General features: G+C 45.9%; 1 protein-coding gene across 1 annotated transcript in view; it reads left to right on the top strand.

Annotated features, from left to right (window-relative positions):
• The window catches only part of LOC142069400 (antigen WC1.1-like), a 68806-nt gene extending 61204 nt beyond the window's left edge, over window positions 1–7602 (top strand). The window contains exons 13-17 of the mRNA XM_075120310.1: window positions 2507–2602; window positions 3600–3683; window positions 4760–4849; window positions 6079–6231; window positions 7170–7602. Coding sequence (XP_074976411.1) covers window positions 2507–2602; window positions 3600–3683; window positions 4760–4849; window positions 6079–6231; window positions 7170–7294 — 548 coding nt within the window. The 3' untranslated portion in view covers window positions 7295–7602. The remainder of the gene's footprint in view (window positions 1–2506; window positions 2603–3599; window positions 3684–4759; window positions 4850–6078; window positions 6232–7169) is intronic.
• Window positions 7603–18282: the final 10680 nt, after the last annotated feature.

The raw sequence follows: 18282 nt of genomic DNA, 5'->3' as shown, positions 1-18282 counted from the left end.
TTTGGCTCATCCCACCACAGGGAGTGTAGTGGTCCCTCGCTCTAAAGTGGGGAGGGAGGTCACTCCGCCTCACTGGAGAAAATAATACAAAGAGACTTCAAGTATTCTTAGAAAAATAACATGTTGAGATTCCATTTAGAAAAGTACAAGAAAATCCATGTGAGGGAAAGATCCGGAATAGAGAGATACAGCAGGAGGGAGGGTACGAGGAAGGAGAAATGCTGGAAAAGAGCTTGGGTGGTAATGGCCAAAGAGATCAGACAGTTCTACTAGGCATTTAGGGCATATCTACACTGCAGTGAGAGGTGTGATCGCAGCACATGTAGAAATAACCAAGCTAGCTTTTACCTAGCTTGGTGAAAGCTAGCTGGCATAACAACAGCAATGTAGTTGCGTCAGCATGGCTGTGACGTGGGCTAGTCACTGGAGTGTGCACCCAGGCTCCTAGGCAAGGCTGTACACGACAGGTTAGCCTGTGCTGCTGCGTGTGCTGACACAGCTACGTGGCTAGCTCGATCAAAGCCAGCTCAGATGTGTTTATGCTGCAATCACTCCTCCAGATTGCAGTGTAGATTTACCCTTATATAAGAACCTAAAAATAGCCATCGTGGGTCAGACCAAAAGTCCATCTAGCCCAGTATCCTGCCTTCCAACAGTGGCCAATGCCAGGCGCTTCAGAGGGAATGAACAGAAGAGGTAATCATCAAGTGATCCATCCACTGTCGCCCATTCCCAGCTTCTGGCAAACAGAGGCTAAGGACACCATCCCTGCCCGTCCTGGCTGATAGCCATTGATGGACCTATCCTCCATGAATTTATCTAGTTCTTTTTTGAACCCTGTTATACTCTTGTCCTTCACAACATCCTCTGGGAAAGAGTTCCACAGGCATTGACTGTGTGTTGTGTGAAGAAATACTTCCTTTTGTTTGTTTTAACCCTGCTGCCTATTAATTTCATTTGGTGTCCCCGAGTTCTTGTGTTATGAGAAGGAGTAAATAACACTTCCTTATTTACTCTCTCCACACCAGTCACGTTTTTATAGTTTAATATCACCCCTTAATCATCTCTTTTCCAAGCTGAAAGTCCCAGTTTTATTAATCTCTCCTCATATGGCAGCTGTTCCATACCCCTAACCATTTTTGTTGCCCTTTTCTGAACCTTTTCCAATTTCAATATATCTTTTTTGAGATGGGGTGACCACATCTACATGCAGTATTCAAGATGTTGCATTTATCAACACTGAATTTCATCTGCCGTTGTGTTGCCCAGTCACTCAGTTTTATGAGACCCCAGTGTATTTTTCGCAGTCTGCTTTGGATTTAACTACCTTGAGTAGTTTTCTATCGTCAACAAATTTTGCCACCTCCCTGTTTACCCCTTTTTCCAGAGCATTTATGAATATGTTGATCAGCACTGGTCCCAGTACAGACCCCTGGGAGTCACCACTACTTACCTCTCTCCATTCTGAAAACTGACCCTTTATTTCTTCTTTTTTTTCCCTAGCTTTTACCCAGTTACTGATCCATGAGAGGACCTTCCCCCTTATCCCATGACAAATTACTTTTCTTAAGAGCGTTTGGTGAGGGACCTTGTCAAAGGCTTTCTGAAAATCTAAGTACACTATATCCACTGGATCCCCCTCGTCCACATGCTTGTTGACCCCCTCAGAGAATCCTAGAGGATTGGTGAGGCACGATTTCCCTTGACAACAACCATGCTGACTCTTCCCCAACAAATCATGTTCATCTATGTGTCTGATCATTCTATTTTTTACGGTAGTTTAAACTAGTTTGCCTGGTTCTGTAGTTTGGGTTACTGGCCTGTAATTGCTGGGATCACTTCTGGAGCCTTTTTAAAAAATTGGCGTCACATTAGCTATCCTCCAGTCTTCTGGTACAGAAACTGATTTAAATGATAGGTTACAGACTACAGTTAGTAGTTCTGCAATTTCACATTTGAGTTCCTTCAGAGCTCTTGGGTGAATACCATCTGGTCCTGGTGACCTATTACTGTTTAGTTCATCAATTTGTTCCAAAACTTCCTCTCATGACACCTCAATCTGGGACAGTTCATCAGATTTGTCACCTAAAAAGATAGGTAGATAGTACTTTCCATTTTTAAAGCACTGCACAGATATTAGCTAATTATTCCCCACACAGTCTCTAGGCAGTACATATACAAGTACTATTTTGCCCATAGGTGTGAGCACCAGAATAGGAGAGGAATGATTTGGGTGGTAGTAGGAGTAATAGGATACATTTATGAAGGGACCATTAAGGTTGAATATCCAGATAAACTTAATGACCGTGAAATAGCCAATAGAACAAACATGAAAGGGACAGGTCCCCATCACCTGGGATGCTGAAATCTAAACTGGAGAGAGCAGTGGGAATGTGCTGTAGGAACCAGTCCTGCACTGGACTCGGGGGCAGGGGCTGGATGATCTCATAGTGTTTCCCATCCCTAGCTTCTCTGAGCCTGTGCAAACCCTGCCCTTTGTTTTCAGGCTCCAGAAGATCCTTGGACCCTTTCTCTGAGGCCGTGTACGAGGAGATCGATTATAACCTGATGAGAAAGAAGCAGGAAATGTTTGATCGCTCAGGTCTGTGTGTGTCATTCCTAACAGGGAGAAAGTCTCTAATGCACTCTGCCTTCTAAAGCTCTGACTTAGAGCTAAATCTCTGCAGCCTTCAAGCCTGTGAGTCCTGGATGGCTGCAGATGCTGGGTCTGTGAAGAGACCAGCCAGTTACTGGACTGAGATGAATGAGTTTCCTCCCTAGCAGACTCTGCTAGCCCCATTCTGAGGACAGTCAGGCCCATCTGTACATCCTGCAGCCTTAGGGGGTAATTAGTTATGGGTCAGGAAAGTAACTGTTCTCGTCATTTTGACTGAATGTCAATCAGGGGGGAAGATGCTGCTTTCAGTTTAGCACATTGTGGGGCACTCTGAGCACGATCAGTTCTTCTCCCTGAGGCTACTTCTGAGATCCACATTCTCCTCTCTACCAATGGTGGGAGTTGGTCATGGGACTCTGATCATGGGAGGGGTGTGGCCTTATCTGTCAAAAAGGCGGGAGAGGGGGAGTATCTTCCAGAACAAAATGGGAGTCATGTCCGTGGCTGAGGAGATCTGGACCAGCAGCCTCAGCCATAATTTTCTGCTGGATCAGGCCATGAAGCAGCAACATTCAGGAGAAGAAGATATACATTCCTCTCTAAAGAGATTCTTACACCCTGAGTGTGACTCAAAACAGGCTCCCCAGTTCATGAGAAGGATTTGAATGAAACCCACAGGAGATGATGCCATGGTAAAAGGCTCACTCAGTTCCTGCCTCATCTCATGAGGTCAATATGGCTCTTCCCAGCATCTTCCCAGTCTGAATTATCCACCCAAAGCCTCATTTACTACAAAAAAACTGATATTTAGCTTAGAAAGTCTGTGTCAGCCTCTCACCACTCAGTCGCTGTGAATTCAGCATCTTCTCTTGAAGAAGCAATATAGTGAGACCATAAATCTTGCTCCAGGACCCGGATGCATTGCCCATCAGCCAGTTTCACTGCTCTCACTGTGATAACATCCCGTTTATCCTTTCTCCAGTTTCCTATTCAGATGACTCAGTGACAAAGCTGCAGTATTACACCGGGGACAGCGAGGGGGAAAATGATCCTGGATCAGAGCAAGGTAACAAGGATGGGGGTGGACACAGAGACACACAACAGATTTCTGTCCAGCTCTTGATGGAAATGTGAACAAATCCTGACCCTTTCTGTGTGTGGTTGACTGTGCTCTCTCCCAGGGGAGGAGCTGCAGGGAACCTGGCAGAGAAATATTCACACTGTCTGAAAGAATCTGACTTCCACAGCTGACACATGTCACTGTACAACCCCTGATCTATGCCCCATGACCTTAGCCCCTTGCCTCCTCGACAGGAACATATAGCCGAATTCACGATCCAGCCCATATAATGTAAGGACTTTAAACCATGTCTTTATAGAGTTCAGTTGAATTCACAATGGTCAGCTCTGGTGTGGCAGCTACTATCTCCCAACAGCCTGTGATGGGATGTTAGATGGGGTGGGATCTGAGTTACTACAGAGAATTCTTTCCTGGGTATCTGACTGGTGAATCTTGCCCATATGCTCAGGGTTCAGCTGATCTCCATATCTGGGGTCGGGAAGGAATTTTCCTCCAGGGCAGATTGGAAGAGGCCCTGGAGGTTTTTCGCCTTCCTCTGCAGCATGGGGCACGGGTCACTTGCTGGAGGATTCTGTACTCCTTGAAGTCTTTAAACCACGATTTGAGGACTTCAGTAGCTCAGACATAGGTGAGAGGTTTATCGCAGGAGTGGGTAGGTGAGATTCTGTGGCCTGCGTTGTGCAGGAGGTCAGACTAGATGATCATAATGGTCCCTTCTGACCTTAATATCCATGAATCTATGAATCTATGAAACAGGTCCAGGGTTAGCTCAATACCAGCATAGATCCTGATCTCATTGAAGGGCATGACAAAGTTGGTATTGGATGCTGTGGGGCAGGGCTGGGCCTTAGTTATTTTTGAGGAAATAAAGGTGGCGCAATTATTGTTTAAGAGAATGTCCATGACTCTCCCTTTTCCCCTGGGTCACCCTGTGACTTCCCCTGCAGACTCTATGATGAAAAGCCCAAACTCGAAAACAACAGGCCTTTAATGGGGAACTAAAACCTGCTGGGGAAATGGGTGTGTTCAGGGGAAGCTGACCGTGGTGTTTGCTGTTCCAGGGGGAGCTTCCCCAGGGGGGTCTCAGTTGGATTACGATAATGTGGAGGAGCCTGCCTTGAGGAACGTCCTCCAGACTCCAGACAGCCGAGGTGAGCAATGATGAATCTGCCTCCTGGAAGCCACATTACCCCTTGGCTACTGCTACTCCACCCCCTTCATTCCCTAGTCTGCCCTTTGATCCTGAGCTCAGGGCTGGGAAGAATTAACCCAAAGTAGCCTGGCTGGAGCCAGGGAAGGGCTGTCAGGGTTCCCTCCCCACTCTGAACTCTAGGGTACAGATGTGGCGACCCGCATAAAAGACCCCCAAAGCTTATTTTTACCAGCTTAGGTTCAAAACTTTCCCAAGGGACCTATTTCATCTTGTCCTTGAACAGTATGCTGCCACCACCAAGTGATTTAGACAAAGACCAGGGAAAGGACCACTTGGAGTTCCTATTTCCCAAAATATCCCTCCAAGCCCTTACACCCCCTTTCCTGGGGAGGCTTGAGAATAAACAAGATGAGCACAAACCAGCCTTGGATTTTTAAGACCCCCAAACCCGAATCAGATTCTTAAAAAACCCCCAGAACTTTATTAGAAGAACAAAAAAGGATAAGAGAACAACTCTGTAAGATCAGAGTGGAAGATAATCTTACAGGCAGTCAGATTGAAAACATAGAGAATCCCTTTTGGCAAAACCTTAAGTTACAAAAAGACACAAAAACAGGAATACACATTTCCTCCAGCGCAGCGAATTTTACAAGCCAAAAACAAAGAAAACCCAACACATTTTTTAGCTAGATTACTTACTAACTTTACAGGAGTTGGAGAGCTTGCATCCTTGATCCGTTCCCGGCAAAGGTATCACACGGACAGACAAAAGCCTTTCCCCCCCGTCCAGCTTTGAAAGTATCTTGTCCCCTCATTGGTCATTTTGGGTCAGGTGCCAGGCAGGTTACCTGAGCTTCTTAACCCTTTACAGGTAAAAGGACTTTGCCTCTGTCCAGGAGGGATTTTACAGCACTGAATACAGAAAGGTGATTAGCCTTCCCTTTATATTTATGGCAAGGGCATTCCACAATTAACAGCTCCCCTCATTGTTGCCTTAAGGAGCCACGTCTTTGTTATTTTTATGTTTCCTGTTTGCTTCCCCTCCAATGGCCTCCTTTGTTTTTCCCTGTGCAGTCTGGCAGGATAATATCAAACAGCTAAACTGAGGTGTATGTGGCATTCATAAGAAATAATACACATAAGTCCCTCCTTTGCCACACCTGGCATTATTTCTCTATTCAGTGGAAAGCCTCTTCTCATTACCATTAATTTCCATCATTATTTCAGAGGTCCCTGCCCTGCCGGGAGATGACCCAGGGGACGGTTATGATGATGCCAGAGAAATTTCTGACCCTGAAGACGACCCTGGTTCTGGACCGAGTGCCCAGGAAGTCACGGGGGCCCATGGGGAAAGTGTCAGGAACAGGGATTCACGGACAGGTGAGTGGAGTGTACACAACTCAACTGGAAGAGCCTTTACTGGCCACTAGAGGTCACTGTCACTGCACTGAAATACAATTATTGGTGAACTCTCAGCTGTGTCCCCTCCCTGACCTCTGCTAAACAGAGTTAAATTGATTGAAATCAAGACAGAGAGAAGATTTCCTAGATAAGGTCCCTGATCCTACAAATACTAGATCCCATCTGTCAGTCTACTCACATGAATACTCTCTCTGACTTCAGTGGGACTGTCCAAATCATCAGTTACATAGGTCCATTGGCAGGATCAGGGAGAAAGTGCCTTTTCCCAAACCAGGTGTCAGTGCCCTGGATGGTAATGGGAAGAGCAGGTCCCTGGGGTGGGGTTAGTTACCGGCCTGGCTTTGAAATTCCTCTCTTCAATCTGTAAATGTCCCCATTAGCACAGGATCAGAGCTGGGACCCAGGACTTCGCTCCCACTTTGCACCTCAAAGGAAACTGGGTTGGGATGAAATGTGCATTTCTTTGGTCTTGATGGGAATAACATGTGAATGAGCATTGTGTGGGTGGGTGAGATCTGTGATGTCCAGGCAAGTCCCATGGGCTCGGGTCCCCATCCTGCTCCAGCTACCAGGTGTCTGCTGGCATGTGGTCCCTTAGGGACTATATCAGCTGTCAGGAGTTGGTGGCCTATCAAGGAGTCGTCACCAGCTCACTGCCATCCCCACACTTCTCCTGCACCAGGGAGGTCTCAGAAGAGAGAGAATCCGCTCCCACATGTTTTCTTTGAAGAACAGAGAGAGAGAGAATGGTTTAAACATGTCAGAGGCCCACTAAGAGGAACTGTGGGTGGGGGCTGATTCACAGCCCATGCTGTATGTTGCCCATCCATTATGTGAGTGCACGTGGGTGGAGAAGGAATACGTTGACTGTAATGTGACTTGCTTGCTATTTTCAGGCTGGAGTCTGCACTCGCTAAGAAGTGAAGGGGCCTCTGGTGCTGACAGGGAAGCCCTGTCCCCATCTTCTCATGACCCAGGTTATGACAACGTAGATGATGGCGTCTCTGGGACATCAATATAAGAATGGCTGGGTTGAGATCAAATATCCTGTGAGGATGTAAATGCTGTATGGTTAGACTCTTCCTGTCCCAAATGCTCATTGACCCATCGGGGTATTGGAGACAATCCCTACCTGGGAACTGCTTCAATTAGCTTTTTGATTTCAGTTTTGTTTAGATGCAAGAAATAAGTCTGACTGAGACAGGGGCTGTGATTTCCCCTCTAATTTCCCATTGATCAGACAGTCTGGAACTTCCCTGCTTTTTTGTCCCTAACACTTCTTCATTGTGAATTTTTGCTTTTTCTTATTAAACCCTTTTTGAAGATCTGTCCCTGGGCTGATGTTTCTCTCATGAGGTGTGTTGGGTGGCTCCATGTGGACCAGCAGGGAGAGAGATGGAGACTGATGTGACGGGTTCGGTCACAGAGACCCGCTTGGTACTGTCACCTGATATGCTGAGACTACCTCTGAGCCTGTTTTCCCTGCCAGTTTGGGACTCCAGAACCCAGCAACAAAATATTCCTAACTCCAGAGAGCGCCCTAAACCCCAATCCAGACTCCAGACTTTCCTCTGAAATCCAGGAGGATAAATGGGAGGTTATTTACAGGTATCTTAATGAGCACACACACACACGATTAGACAGTGACAAGAGGCCCCTAATCTCTTCTCTGCCCTACAAATTCTGATACTATGCCCTTCACTGTGGCATCAGAACATCGTATAGAGATGCATGAAGTGACATGATTTTCTTTCATCCCATGTGGGTCGTTCTCCATCCTTCCCTCTAGGGAAAAAGCGCATATGGATTCTTGTGGAGGTTTATTTTATGACATGCTATGAGCTTATGCTACTGAAGGCGGATTTCAGAAGCTCAATTCCAAGTGGAACAGAAAAAGGGTTCAGGTGATTTTGTGATCCTGTTAGGTCCAGAGTCTCGGATCAACCACCAAAAAAAGTGTCTCCTGAACAAATGAGCTTCCTCTGGCAGGAGTCAGCTCCACTGTGCCTGAGGGACAATGCTGATCAATGCAGTCCTGGAATGGGAAGGAATCTTTCATTTGTCAAAGGCCCAAATGCTGAAGACTCAGATCCTCAGAGGCATTTAAACCCCCTAATGTCCATTGATTTCAATGGAGCTTAAATACCTCTACAGATCTCAGCCTTAGTGGCTTGAAGATAAAGACTGAGACCTTCCATGAAACATGATATTTTAAGCGAAGGTTGAAATGCTTTGTTTAGATAAGGTTAGATTTGCTCACCTTTGTTTAAAGAAGGTATCTTTGTACCATTTTGACTCTTATGTTGCATGGTGCATTGTGGGTGTGGCACATCGTGGCAGTGTGTGATGGTATCCACGTGGTGGTGGTGTGTTATGTGATTTGTACAGAGTGTGTGGTGGTTGGGTGTTGCATGTGATGGTGTGTATATTATGTCGGGGAGTGATGCGTTGGAGTTGTATGTTGTTTATGTGTTGGGTGGGGTGTGAATAATGTGTGGTAAAGGATTGTGTTGGGCGTGTGGATGTGACTGTGGATGTGATGTGTGGATGCTATGGTACAATTTAAAAGTCAAAAAGATAAAGTCAAAATGAAACATTTTAATAATTTCCTCTCAGAAATGTTCAGGAAATCTATACTTCCTACAGAATGTTCTGATTTTGAGGAATCACCATTTTCTGATGGAAAAATATTCCAATAAGAAAAAATGCAACTATCTGTCCTGGTTCTCTTCCTAAAAGATACGCTTTAGGTCAACCAAAACTGTGGGCTTGATGTAGGAATTCCTGTGTGAATTGTGTGTTATTCAGGAGGTCTGATGAGCTGATCATAATGGTCCCTTCTAAGCTGTGAAAGTCAAATATGAATCCCTGATGTGAGATAACATAGCCAGATCCACCCACTTGCAACAATCCAGGGAACCCTACAACACCCCTCCACCAAAATAGTCAGACTACTGTAGCAGTGTCACTCATGAAAGAGCAACCAAATGGCAGAAGTCTGCAGGAGTTTAAAACAGCCCTACTGGGTTTTGGTTACAGTATGATCATGTCCACTCCCTGAGGGTAATAGAAAGGGGATGTCCTGGACGCAAAAGCATACAGAGGTAAATAAGCATCCTGGCTGAGTTCTACAATATCTAGCAACTGACCCAGGACCGGATTAACTTTTTGTGGGCCCGATACCAAACATATTTGTGGGCCCCCCGGGGAATGAAGAGGCCAGGGGCAAGAGCACAGCGGGGAGGGTGGATTTGATTTAAATCACGAGTCAGGAAGACTCAATTTAATCATGGTTTTCCACATAAAAGTGCATTCTTCTTGTTTGTTATAACCTTAATACATATTCTTCACAACTCAGAGATAGGTGTAGGTTTCATTTTTAGAAGGTACACACGATACATTTTTAAACCGTGATTTATTTTGAAAACTTTTCAGATTAGTTTTACAGCTATATCAGAAAGTAAATGAGTGTTTGGTTATTTCATTTCCCAAAGGTAACTGAAGCAGATATTTATGAAGTTATTGGGAGGTGAACTATCATTAATATTTGGAGGATTTCCTTGCCAGGCTGTATTAGGAGGAGAACATCACCAGACAGATATTTAAATAGTTTTATTTAACTAAAACAACAACGTTAAGTAAGTATTCTGGATATTTTTCTTCAACAGCAAACATAATAGTTTAACAAAAAAGCATATGTCTCTCACCTTTATCTCCAGACTTCTTTTCCTTGTCCAGATCTACTCCGCCCCCAACAATCTTCTATTCATTGAACTTTTGGAAACTTTGCACTTTTAGAGAGAGGTTAGGGATTGACTCTGTATACACAAATTTGCAGAGGGACAATAGGGTTGAGGTCTGTTATTTCTCATTTCTATATATTATTTATTTATTTATTTATTTAAAACATTTTTGCTGCCCACAGAGAGTGATCTTTGGCCCTGGTTCTAGCCCATTCTCTTCGTCTCGCTCTGCACCGAGCTGAGGGTGGGGGTGCACTGAGCAGAGGGCTGGGTGTGAAGGAGAAGGCTGGAGGTTGGGGTGCAGGGTCTGAACAGGAGCTAGAATGAGGGAGGGGGCTCAGGGTTGGTGCATGAGGTTGGGGTGTGGAGCACTTACCTGGGGCAATTCCCATTTGGTGGGAGGGGTGCAGGTGGGTATGTGGGGGGAGGGTGCAGGAGCTCCCGTTTGGTGCTCAGGATGTGGGTGGGGATGTGTGTGGGGTGCAGGAGTCAGGATTGGGGACTGGGTGGTGTGTGAGGGGGGTGCAGGAGTCAGGGCAGGGGTCTGGGGGTGTGGGGGGGGGGAGGAGTCAGGGCAGGGGGCTGGGGTGTATGAAGGGATGCATGAGTCAGGGCAGGGTATATGTGGGGGGGTGCAGGAGTCAGGGCAGGGGGCTGGGGTGTGGGCTGGGGTCATGGGGGAGCTCCCAGCCCCCTGTGCTGAGCAGCTCATGGCAGGGGGCTGGAGGGGGTATGCCCCAATTCCACCCCCTTCCCCAAGGCCCCGCCCCTGCCTCTTCTCCGCTTCCTCCCCCTCCCTGGCTCTGGCAAAGAGCTGATCAGCGGCAGGGAGAGGGACGGAAGTAGCAAGCTGGGGGAAGAGGCCGGGGAGTGGGGAGCTTGGTTGCTGGCAGAGCCTGCCATGCAGGAGAGAGCAGGGGGCGGACTGGCCGGGGCCCCTTCGGAGCATGGGCCCAGCGCCCTGGCGCCACTGGAGCCAGGGTAAATTCGCTTCTGAACTGAACGATCTAGGTACTCGTACGGCCCCGTCATTGTAATATTTCAGCCTCTCCCAGACATTCATCAATTTACCTCACATCATCCCTGTGAGTTCCATAAGTATCATTGTCCCCAGTGTACAGGTGGGGAGCTGAGGCACAGAGTGATTAATAATGTAGCCACAGATGATGCTTTGGGATAACCCAGGCCAGTCAGGGGTTCAGACAACATCTGCCTTGCAACACTGGCTGCCTTAAATGCGATGTTGCTGTGACTCACTACTGGCTGAGACCATTAATGCCTTGCTATGGAAGAGCACAGAGCCATCCTCACTCAAATGATCCGTTGTTAGGCCCATGCCCAAGAAGCCATGACGTGAAGCTCTCATTCCCCTGCCTTTACTCTCCATGTTCTGGGTAATTTCATTGAGCAAATTGTGGAGAAGCTACGCTGATGTCACCTGAGGTCTCCTGCTGTACCTGAGTTATTTTAGTCAGGAGAAATCCTGGGCATGGGATGGAAACTGCTCTGATTTCATGAGTTGATGATTTCCTAGCTGTGCTGGCTTTCGTAGATCTGCCATCAACTTCTGACATTCTTGACTGGTTTTGTGGCTTTGCCTGCATGTCATGGCTGGGGTGCAGGGTACTGCCCTAAAATGACTCCATTCCTTCCTTCCACAGAGATCCCTGAAGGTCAAGGCAGACAGGGCGAGGAGAAACGTTAAAGTTTTCAATTTTGTTGTTTTTATCAAAAATTTGAATTTCAACATAACAAAAAGGGGGAAAAAAACTAGGGGAAAAGACTTAGTATCCTTACCTCTCACAGAGGACAATGTGCCCACCATTCCCCCTCCCACTCATTCAACGTCTTGTCCACCGAGAAACTGTAACAGACTTTCACCATCTAGTAGAGGGGTACTCAAATGTAAAATTGCAGAACCACTAACTGTGGTTTCTAACCTCATTTAAATATGCTTCTGCACCAAATGACTGGAGGATAGCTAATATGATGCCCATTTTTAAAAAGGGCAACAGAGGTGATCCCGGCAATTACAGTCCGGTAAGCCTGATTTCAGTACCACACAAACTGGTTGAAACTATAGTAAAGAACAGAATTGTAACACATATAGATGAACATAATTCATTGGGGAAGAGTCAGCATGTTTTTTGTAAAGGGAAATTGTGCCTCACCAATCTACTAGAATTCTTTGAGGGGGTTAACAAGCATGTGGACAAGGGGGAATTTTCCACTGAATGCATCCGATGAAGTGAGCTGTAGCTCACAAAAGCTTATGCTCATATAAATTTGTTAGTCTCTAAGGTGCCACAAGTACTCCTTTTCTTTTTGCGAATACAGACTAACACGGCTGCTATTCTGAAACCAGTGGATATAGTGTACTTATATTTTCAGAAAAAGGTTGACAAGGTCCCTCACCAAAGGCTTGTAAGCTAAGTAAGCTGTCATGGGATAAGAGGGAAGGTCCTTTCATGGATTGTCAACTGGTTAAAAGATAGGAAACAAAGGGTAGGAATAGATGGCCAGTTTTCAGAATGAAGGGAGGTAAATAGTGCTGTCCTCCATGGGTCAGTACTGGGACCAGTCCTATGCAAAATATTCAGAAATGATCTGGAAAAGGGGTAAACAGTGAGGTGGCAAAATTTGCAGATGATACAAAACTACTTAAGATTGTTAAGTCCAAAGCAGACTGCAAAGAGCTACAGAGGGATCTCACAAAACTGGGTGACTTAAAAACAAAATGCAGATGAAATTCAGTGTTGATAAATGCAAAGTAATGCACATTGGAAAACATAATCCCAACTATACAAATAAAATGATGGGGTCTAAATTGGCTGTACCACTCAAGAAAGAGATCTTGGAGTCATTGTGGATAGTTCTCTGAAAAATACCCACTCAACATGCAACAGTAGTCAAAAAAGTGAACAGAATGTTGGGATTCAATAAGAAAGGGATAGATAATATGACAGAAATATCATCTTGCCTCTCTAGAAATCCATGATATGCCTGCATCTTGAATAGTGCATGCAGATGTGTTCGCCCCATCTCAAAAAAGATATATTGGAATTGGAAAAGGTTCAGAAAAGGGCAACAAAAATGATTAGGGTTATGGAACAACTTCCATATGATGAGAGATGACTAAGATTGGGACTTTTCATCTTGGAAAAGAGATGACTAAGGGAGGATGTGATAGAAGTTTATAAAATCAAGACTTGTGTGGAGAAAGTAAATCAGAAAGTGTTATTTAATCCTACTTATAACACAAGAACGAGGCATCACCAAATGAAATTAACTAGCAGTACGTTTAAAGCAAACAAAAGGAAATATTTCTTCACACAACACACAGTCAACCTGTGGAACTCTTTGCCAGAGGATGTTGTGAAGGCCAAGACTACAACAGAGTTCAAAAAAGAATTAGATAAATTCATGGAGGATAGGTCCATTAATGGCTATTATCCAGGATGGGCAGGAATGGTATCCCAATCCTCTGTTTGCCAGAAGCTGTGAATAGGGACGGGGGATGGATCACTTGATGATTACGTGTTCTGTTCATTTGCTCTGGAGCCCCTGGCATTGGCCATGTTTTGTAAGATAGGATACTGGCCTAGATGGACCTTTGGTCTGACCCAGTATGGCCGTTCTTATGTTCTCAGTGCTGTCACACCCAATCACCATACGGTTCCTCAAGGATATTTTAAACCTCTTAGTCAAGACTAAAGTCAAGATATACCACATCTACCATTTCCCCCCTATTCACAAGGCTTGCTACCCTGTCAAAGAAAGCAATCAGGTTGGTTTAATAAGATTTATTCTTGACAAATGCATGCTGACTGTTACTTATCAACTTACTGTCTTCTAGACATTTTCAAACTGATTACTTAATTATTTGCTCTATTATCTTTCCGGGTACAGAAGTTAAGGTGACTGATCTGTAATTCCACAAGTTATCCTTTTTTCCTTTTTATAGATTGGCACTTTATTTGCCCTTTCCCAGTCTTCTGGAATCTCTCCCATCTTCCATGTGTTTTGGAAGATAATCGCGAATGGCTCAGATATCTCTTCAGTCAGCCCCTTGAGAAGTATAGGACGCATGTCATCAGGCCCTGGTTACTTGAAAGACATCTCACGTGTCTACGTAATTTTTAACTTGTTCTTTCCCTATTTTAGCCTCTGATCCTACCTCATTTTCACTGCCATTCACTATGTTAGATGTCCAATCACCACCAACCTTGATGAAAACCGAAACAACGAAGTCATTAAGCACTTCTGCCATTGCCACTTTTTCTGTGATTGTTTTTTCCCCCTCATTGAGTAACGGGCCTACCCTGTCCTTGGTCATCTTCTTGCTTCTAATGTATTTGTAGTATGTTTTCTTGTTACCCTTTATGTCTCTAGCAGGTTTGATCTCATTTTTGAGCCTTGGCCTTTCTAATTTTGTCCCTACATACTTGTGTTATTTGGTTACATTCATCCTTTGTAATTTGACCTAATTTCTACTTTTTGTAGGACTCTTTTTTGATTTTTAGATCATTCAAGATCAGCTGGTTAAGCTGCGGTGGTCTTTTGCCATACTTCCTATTCTTCCTATGCAGTGGGATAGTTTGCTCTTGGGCCCTTACTAATGTCTCTTTGAAATACTGCCAACTGTCTTCAATTGTTTTCCCCTTAGACTTGCTTCCCATGGGATCTTCCCTACCAACTCCCTGAGTTTGCTAAAGTCTGGACTCCTGAAATCCATTGTCTTATTTTGCTGTTCTCTCTTCTACCATTCCTAAGAATCATGAACTCTACCATTTCATGTTCACTTTCACCCAAGCTGCCTTCCACATTCAAATTCTCAGCCAGGTCCTCCCTATTTGTCAAAAGCAAATCTAGAACAGCCCCTCCCCTAGTAGTTTTCTCCACCTTCTGAAATAAAGAATTGTCTCCAATACATTGCAAGAACTTGTTGGATAATCTGTGCTCTGCTGGGTTTTTTTCCCAACATGTCTGAGGTGTTGAAGTCTCCCCAGCACTACCAAGTCCTGCGCTTTGGATGATTTTGTTCATTGTTTAAAAAAAGCTTCATCAACCTCTTCTTCCATTTTTAATGTATAAAGCAGCAGCTCCTGCCTTTTTCCCCTGTCTGTCCTTCCTGAGCCAGCTGTACCCTTCCACACCAATATTCCAGCCATGCGTGTCATAGTTGTGTTAATTTACTAGCAATTCGAGTTCTTCCTGCTTTTTCCCCATAATGCTCGCATTACTATGCAGACATCTGAGATAATGATTTGATCCCCCGCCCCCCAGTTCTGTCTTGTCTCTCCCTTATCCCTGCTATAACAGCCCATGTTCCCCCTAAATTCTGACTGTTCCCCCAGGTGTCCTTGTTTTTGACTTATCTGTGAGCTTTGGTCATTTCCCCTCTTTGAACCTAATTTAAAGCCCTCCTCACTAGGTTAGCCTGTCTGTATTCAAATATGCTCTTCCCCTCCCTCGATAGGTGGACCCCATTTCTGCTTAGCAGTCCTTCTTCCTGGAACAGCGTCCTGTTGTCAAGGAAGCCGAAGCCCTCCTGGTGACACCATCCTCGCAGCCAGGCATTCACTTCCAGGATGCATCTGTCTATGCCTGGGGCTCTCCCCTTGACCAGAAATGTCGAAGAGAACACCACCTGCACTCCCAACTCCTTCACCCTTACTCCCAGAGGCCTGTAGTCACTTCTGATATGCTGAGAGTCATATCATTAGTGCCCACATGGATGAGTAGCATGGGGTCGTAGTCAGAGGGCCGGATGATCCTCAACAATCCCTCCATAGCAACTTGGATATGGGCCCCTGGCAGGCGGCATACCTCCTGGGATGCCATGTCAGGGCGACAGATGGGTGCTGCTGTCCCCCTCAGAAGAGAATCACCAACCACCACTACCCTACATTTCCTCCTGGGAGTGGTGGCTGTGATCCTCCCAGCCTTGGGGGTGCATGGCTTCTGCTCCTCCACCTTTGGGGGTGATTCCTCATCGCTCATTGCCAGGGCAGCTTATTGGTTTTCCATCAGCATGGTAGGTGGATTGGGAGTAGGGGTGGAGCACTGCCTGCTGGCAGAAGTAATCAGCAGCCAGTGTCCTCCCTGTGACTGAGTCATATCCTTGTCCCCCGGTGGTGTGACAGCAGTCCTCTGTAGCTGGATAGCTTCTTTGGGGCCGGACGAGTTGCATCCGAGAGTGCTGAAGGAATTGGCGGCTGTGATTGCAGAGCCATTGGCCATTATCTTTGAAAACTCGTGGCGAACCGGGGAAGTCCCGGATGACTGGAAAAAGGCTAATGTAGTGCCCATCTTTAAAAAAGGGAAGAAGGAGGATCCTGGGAACTACAGGCCAGTCAGCCTCACCTCAGTCCCTGGAAAAATCATGGAGCAGGTCCTCAAAGAATCAATCCTGAAGCACTTGCATGAGAGGAAAGTGATCAGGAACAGCCAGCATGGATTCACCAAGGGAAGGTCATGCCTGACTAATCTAATCGCCTTTTATGATGAGATTACTGGTTCTGTGGATGAAGGGGAAGCAGTGGATGTATTGTTTCTTGACTTTAGCAAAGCTTTTGACACGGTCTCCCACAGTATTCTTGTCAGCAAGTTAAGGAAGTATGGGCTGGATGAATGCACTATAAGGTGGGTAGAAAGCTGGCTAGATTGTCGGGCTCAACGGGTAGTTATCAATGGCTCCATGTCTAGTTGGCAGCCGGTATCAAGTGGAGTGCCCCAAGGGTCGGTCCTGGGGCCGGTTTTGTTCAATATCTTCATAAATGATCTGGAGGATGGTGTGGATTGCACTCTCAGCAAATTTGCGGATGATACTAAACTGGGAGGAGTGGTAGATACGCTGGAGGGGAGGGATAGGATACAGAAGGACCTAGACAAATTGGAGGATTGGGCCAAAAGAAATCTGATGAGGTTCAATAAGGATAAGTGCAGGGTCCTGCACTTAGGATGGAAGAATCCCATGCACCGCTACAGACTAGGGACCGAATGGCTAGGCAGCAGTTCTGCGGAAAAGGACCTAGGGGTGACAGTGGACGAGAAGCTGGATATGAGTCAGCAGTGTGCCCTTGTTGCCAAGAAGGCCAATGGCATTTTGGGATGTATAAGTAGGGGCATAGCGAGCAGATCGAGGGACGTGATCGTTCCCCTCTATTCGACATTGGTGAGGCCTCATCTGGAGTACTGTGTCCAGTTTTGGGCCCCACACTACAAGAAGGATGTGGATAAATTGGAGAGAGTCCAGCGAAGGGCAACAAAAATGATTAGGGGTCTGGAACACATGTCTTATGAGGAGAGGCTGAGGGAGCTGGGATTGTTTAGCCTGCAGAAGAGAAGAATGAGGGGGGATTTGATAGCTGCTTTCAACTACCTGAAAGGGGGTTCCAAAGAGGATGGCTCTAAACTGTTCTCAATGGTAGCAGATGACAGAACGAGGAGTAATGGTCTCAAGTTTCAGTGGGGGAGGTTTAGATTGGATATTAGGAAAAACTTTTTCACTAGGAGGGTGGTGAAACACTGGAATGCGTTACCTAGGGAGGTGGTAGAATCTCCTTCCTTAGAGGTTTTTAAGGTCAGGCTTGACAAAGCCCTGGCTGGGATGATTTAACTGGGAATTGGTCCTGCTTCAAGCAGGGGGTTGGACTAGATGACCTTCTGGGGTCCCTTCCAACCCTGATATTCTATGATTCTATGATTCTATGATTCTTAGCCTTGGATGTCTCCATGTGAATACTCTCAAGGAAAGCCTCGTGGGCTCGGATGCTCCTCAGCCTAGTTGTCTCCTCTTGTAGCTCTCCCACCTGCTTCCTGAGAGATTCCACCAGCAGGCACCTTTCACACTGGATGGTCTCTCCAGCCTGGCTTTCTGTGAGTGGGAAATGCAAGCCCCCGTCTCTGCAAATCCACCCCAGGATCTGGGTAGAAACTCCCATGGTTTGGTTGTCTGTCTGGATACAGGCGCAGGTGGAGGAGATAGGAGCAGCATTGGAACTGGTTATACGGCCCTTCCTAACCATAACGATGACATTACATCTCCCTCCCACTAACTCCCTCTCAAACTCCCCTGTTTGCAGTCCCCTATTCACTACCAAGTTTGCAATAGGATCCCTCTGGATACTATTCATACACACTCCACAAGGTTTATCTTCTCATCTCTCACCTTCTTCAAGAATGTCCCTATCTTAGAGATCTGTAGAGTGGCAACAATTGGTCAGTCCACACCTTCGCAGAACTCCATGCGATCACTGGAGAC

The sequence above is a fragment of the Caretta caretta genome, chromosome 1, assembly GCF_965140235.1.
Source record: "Caretta caretta isolate rCarCar2 chromosome 1, rCarCar1.hap1, whole genome shotgun sequence".
In the NCBI taxonomy this organism is placed as follows: Eukaryota; Metazoa; Chordata; order Testudines; family Cheloniidae; genus Caretta; species Caretta caretta.
Note: the sequence above shows the minus strand (reverse complement) of the source record. Positions and strands in the feature narration are given on the sequence as shown.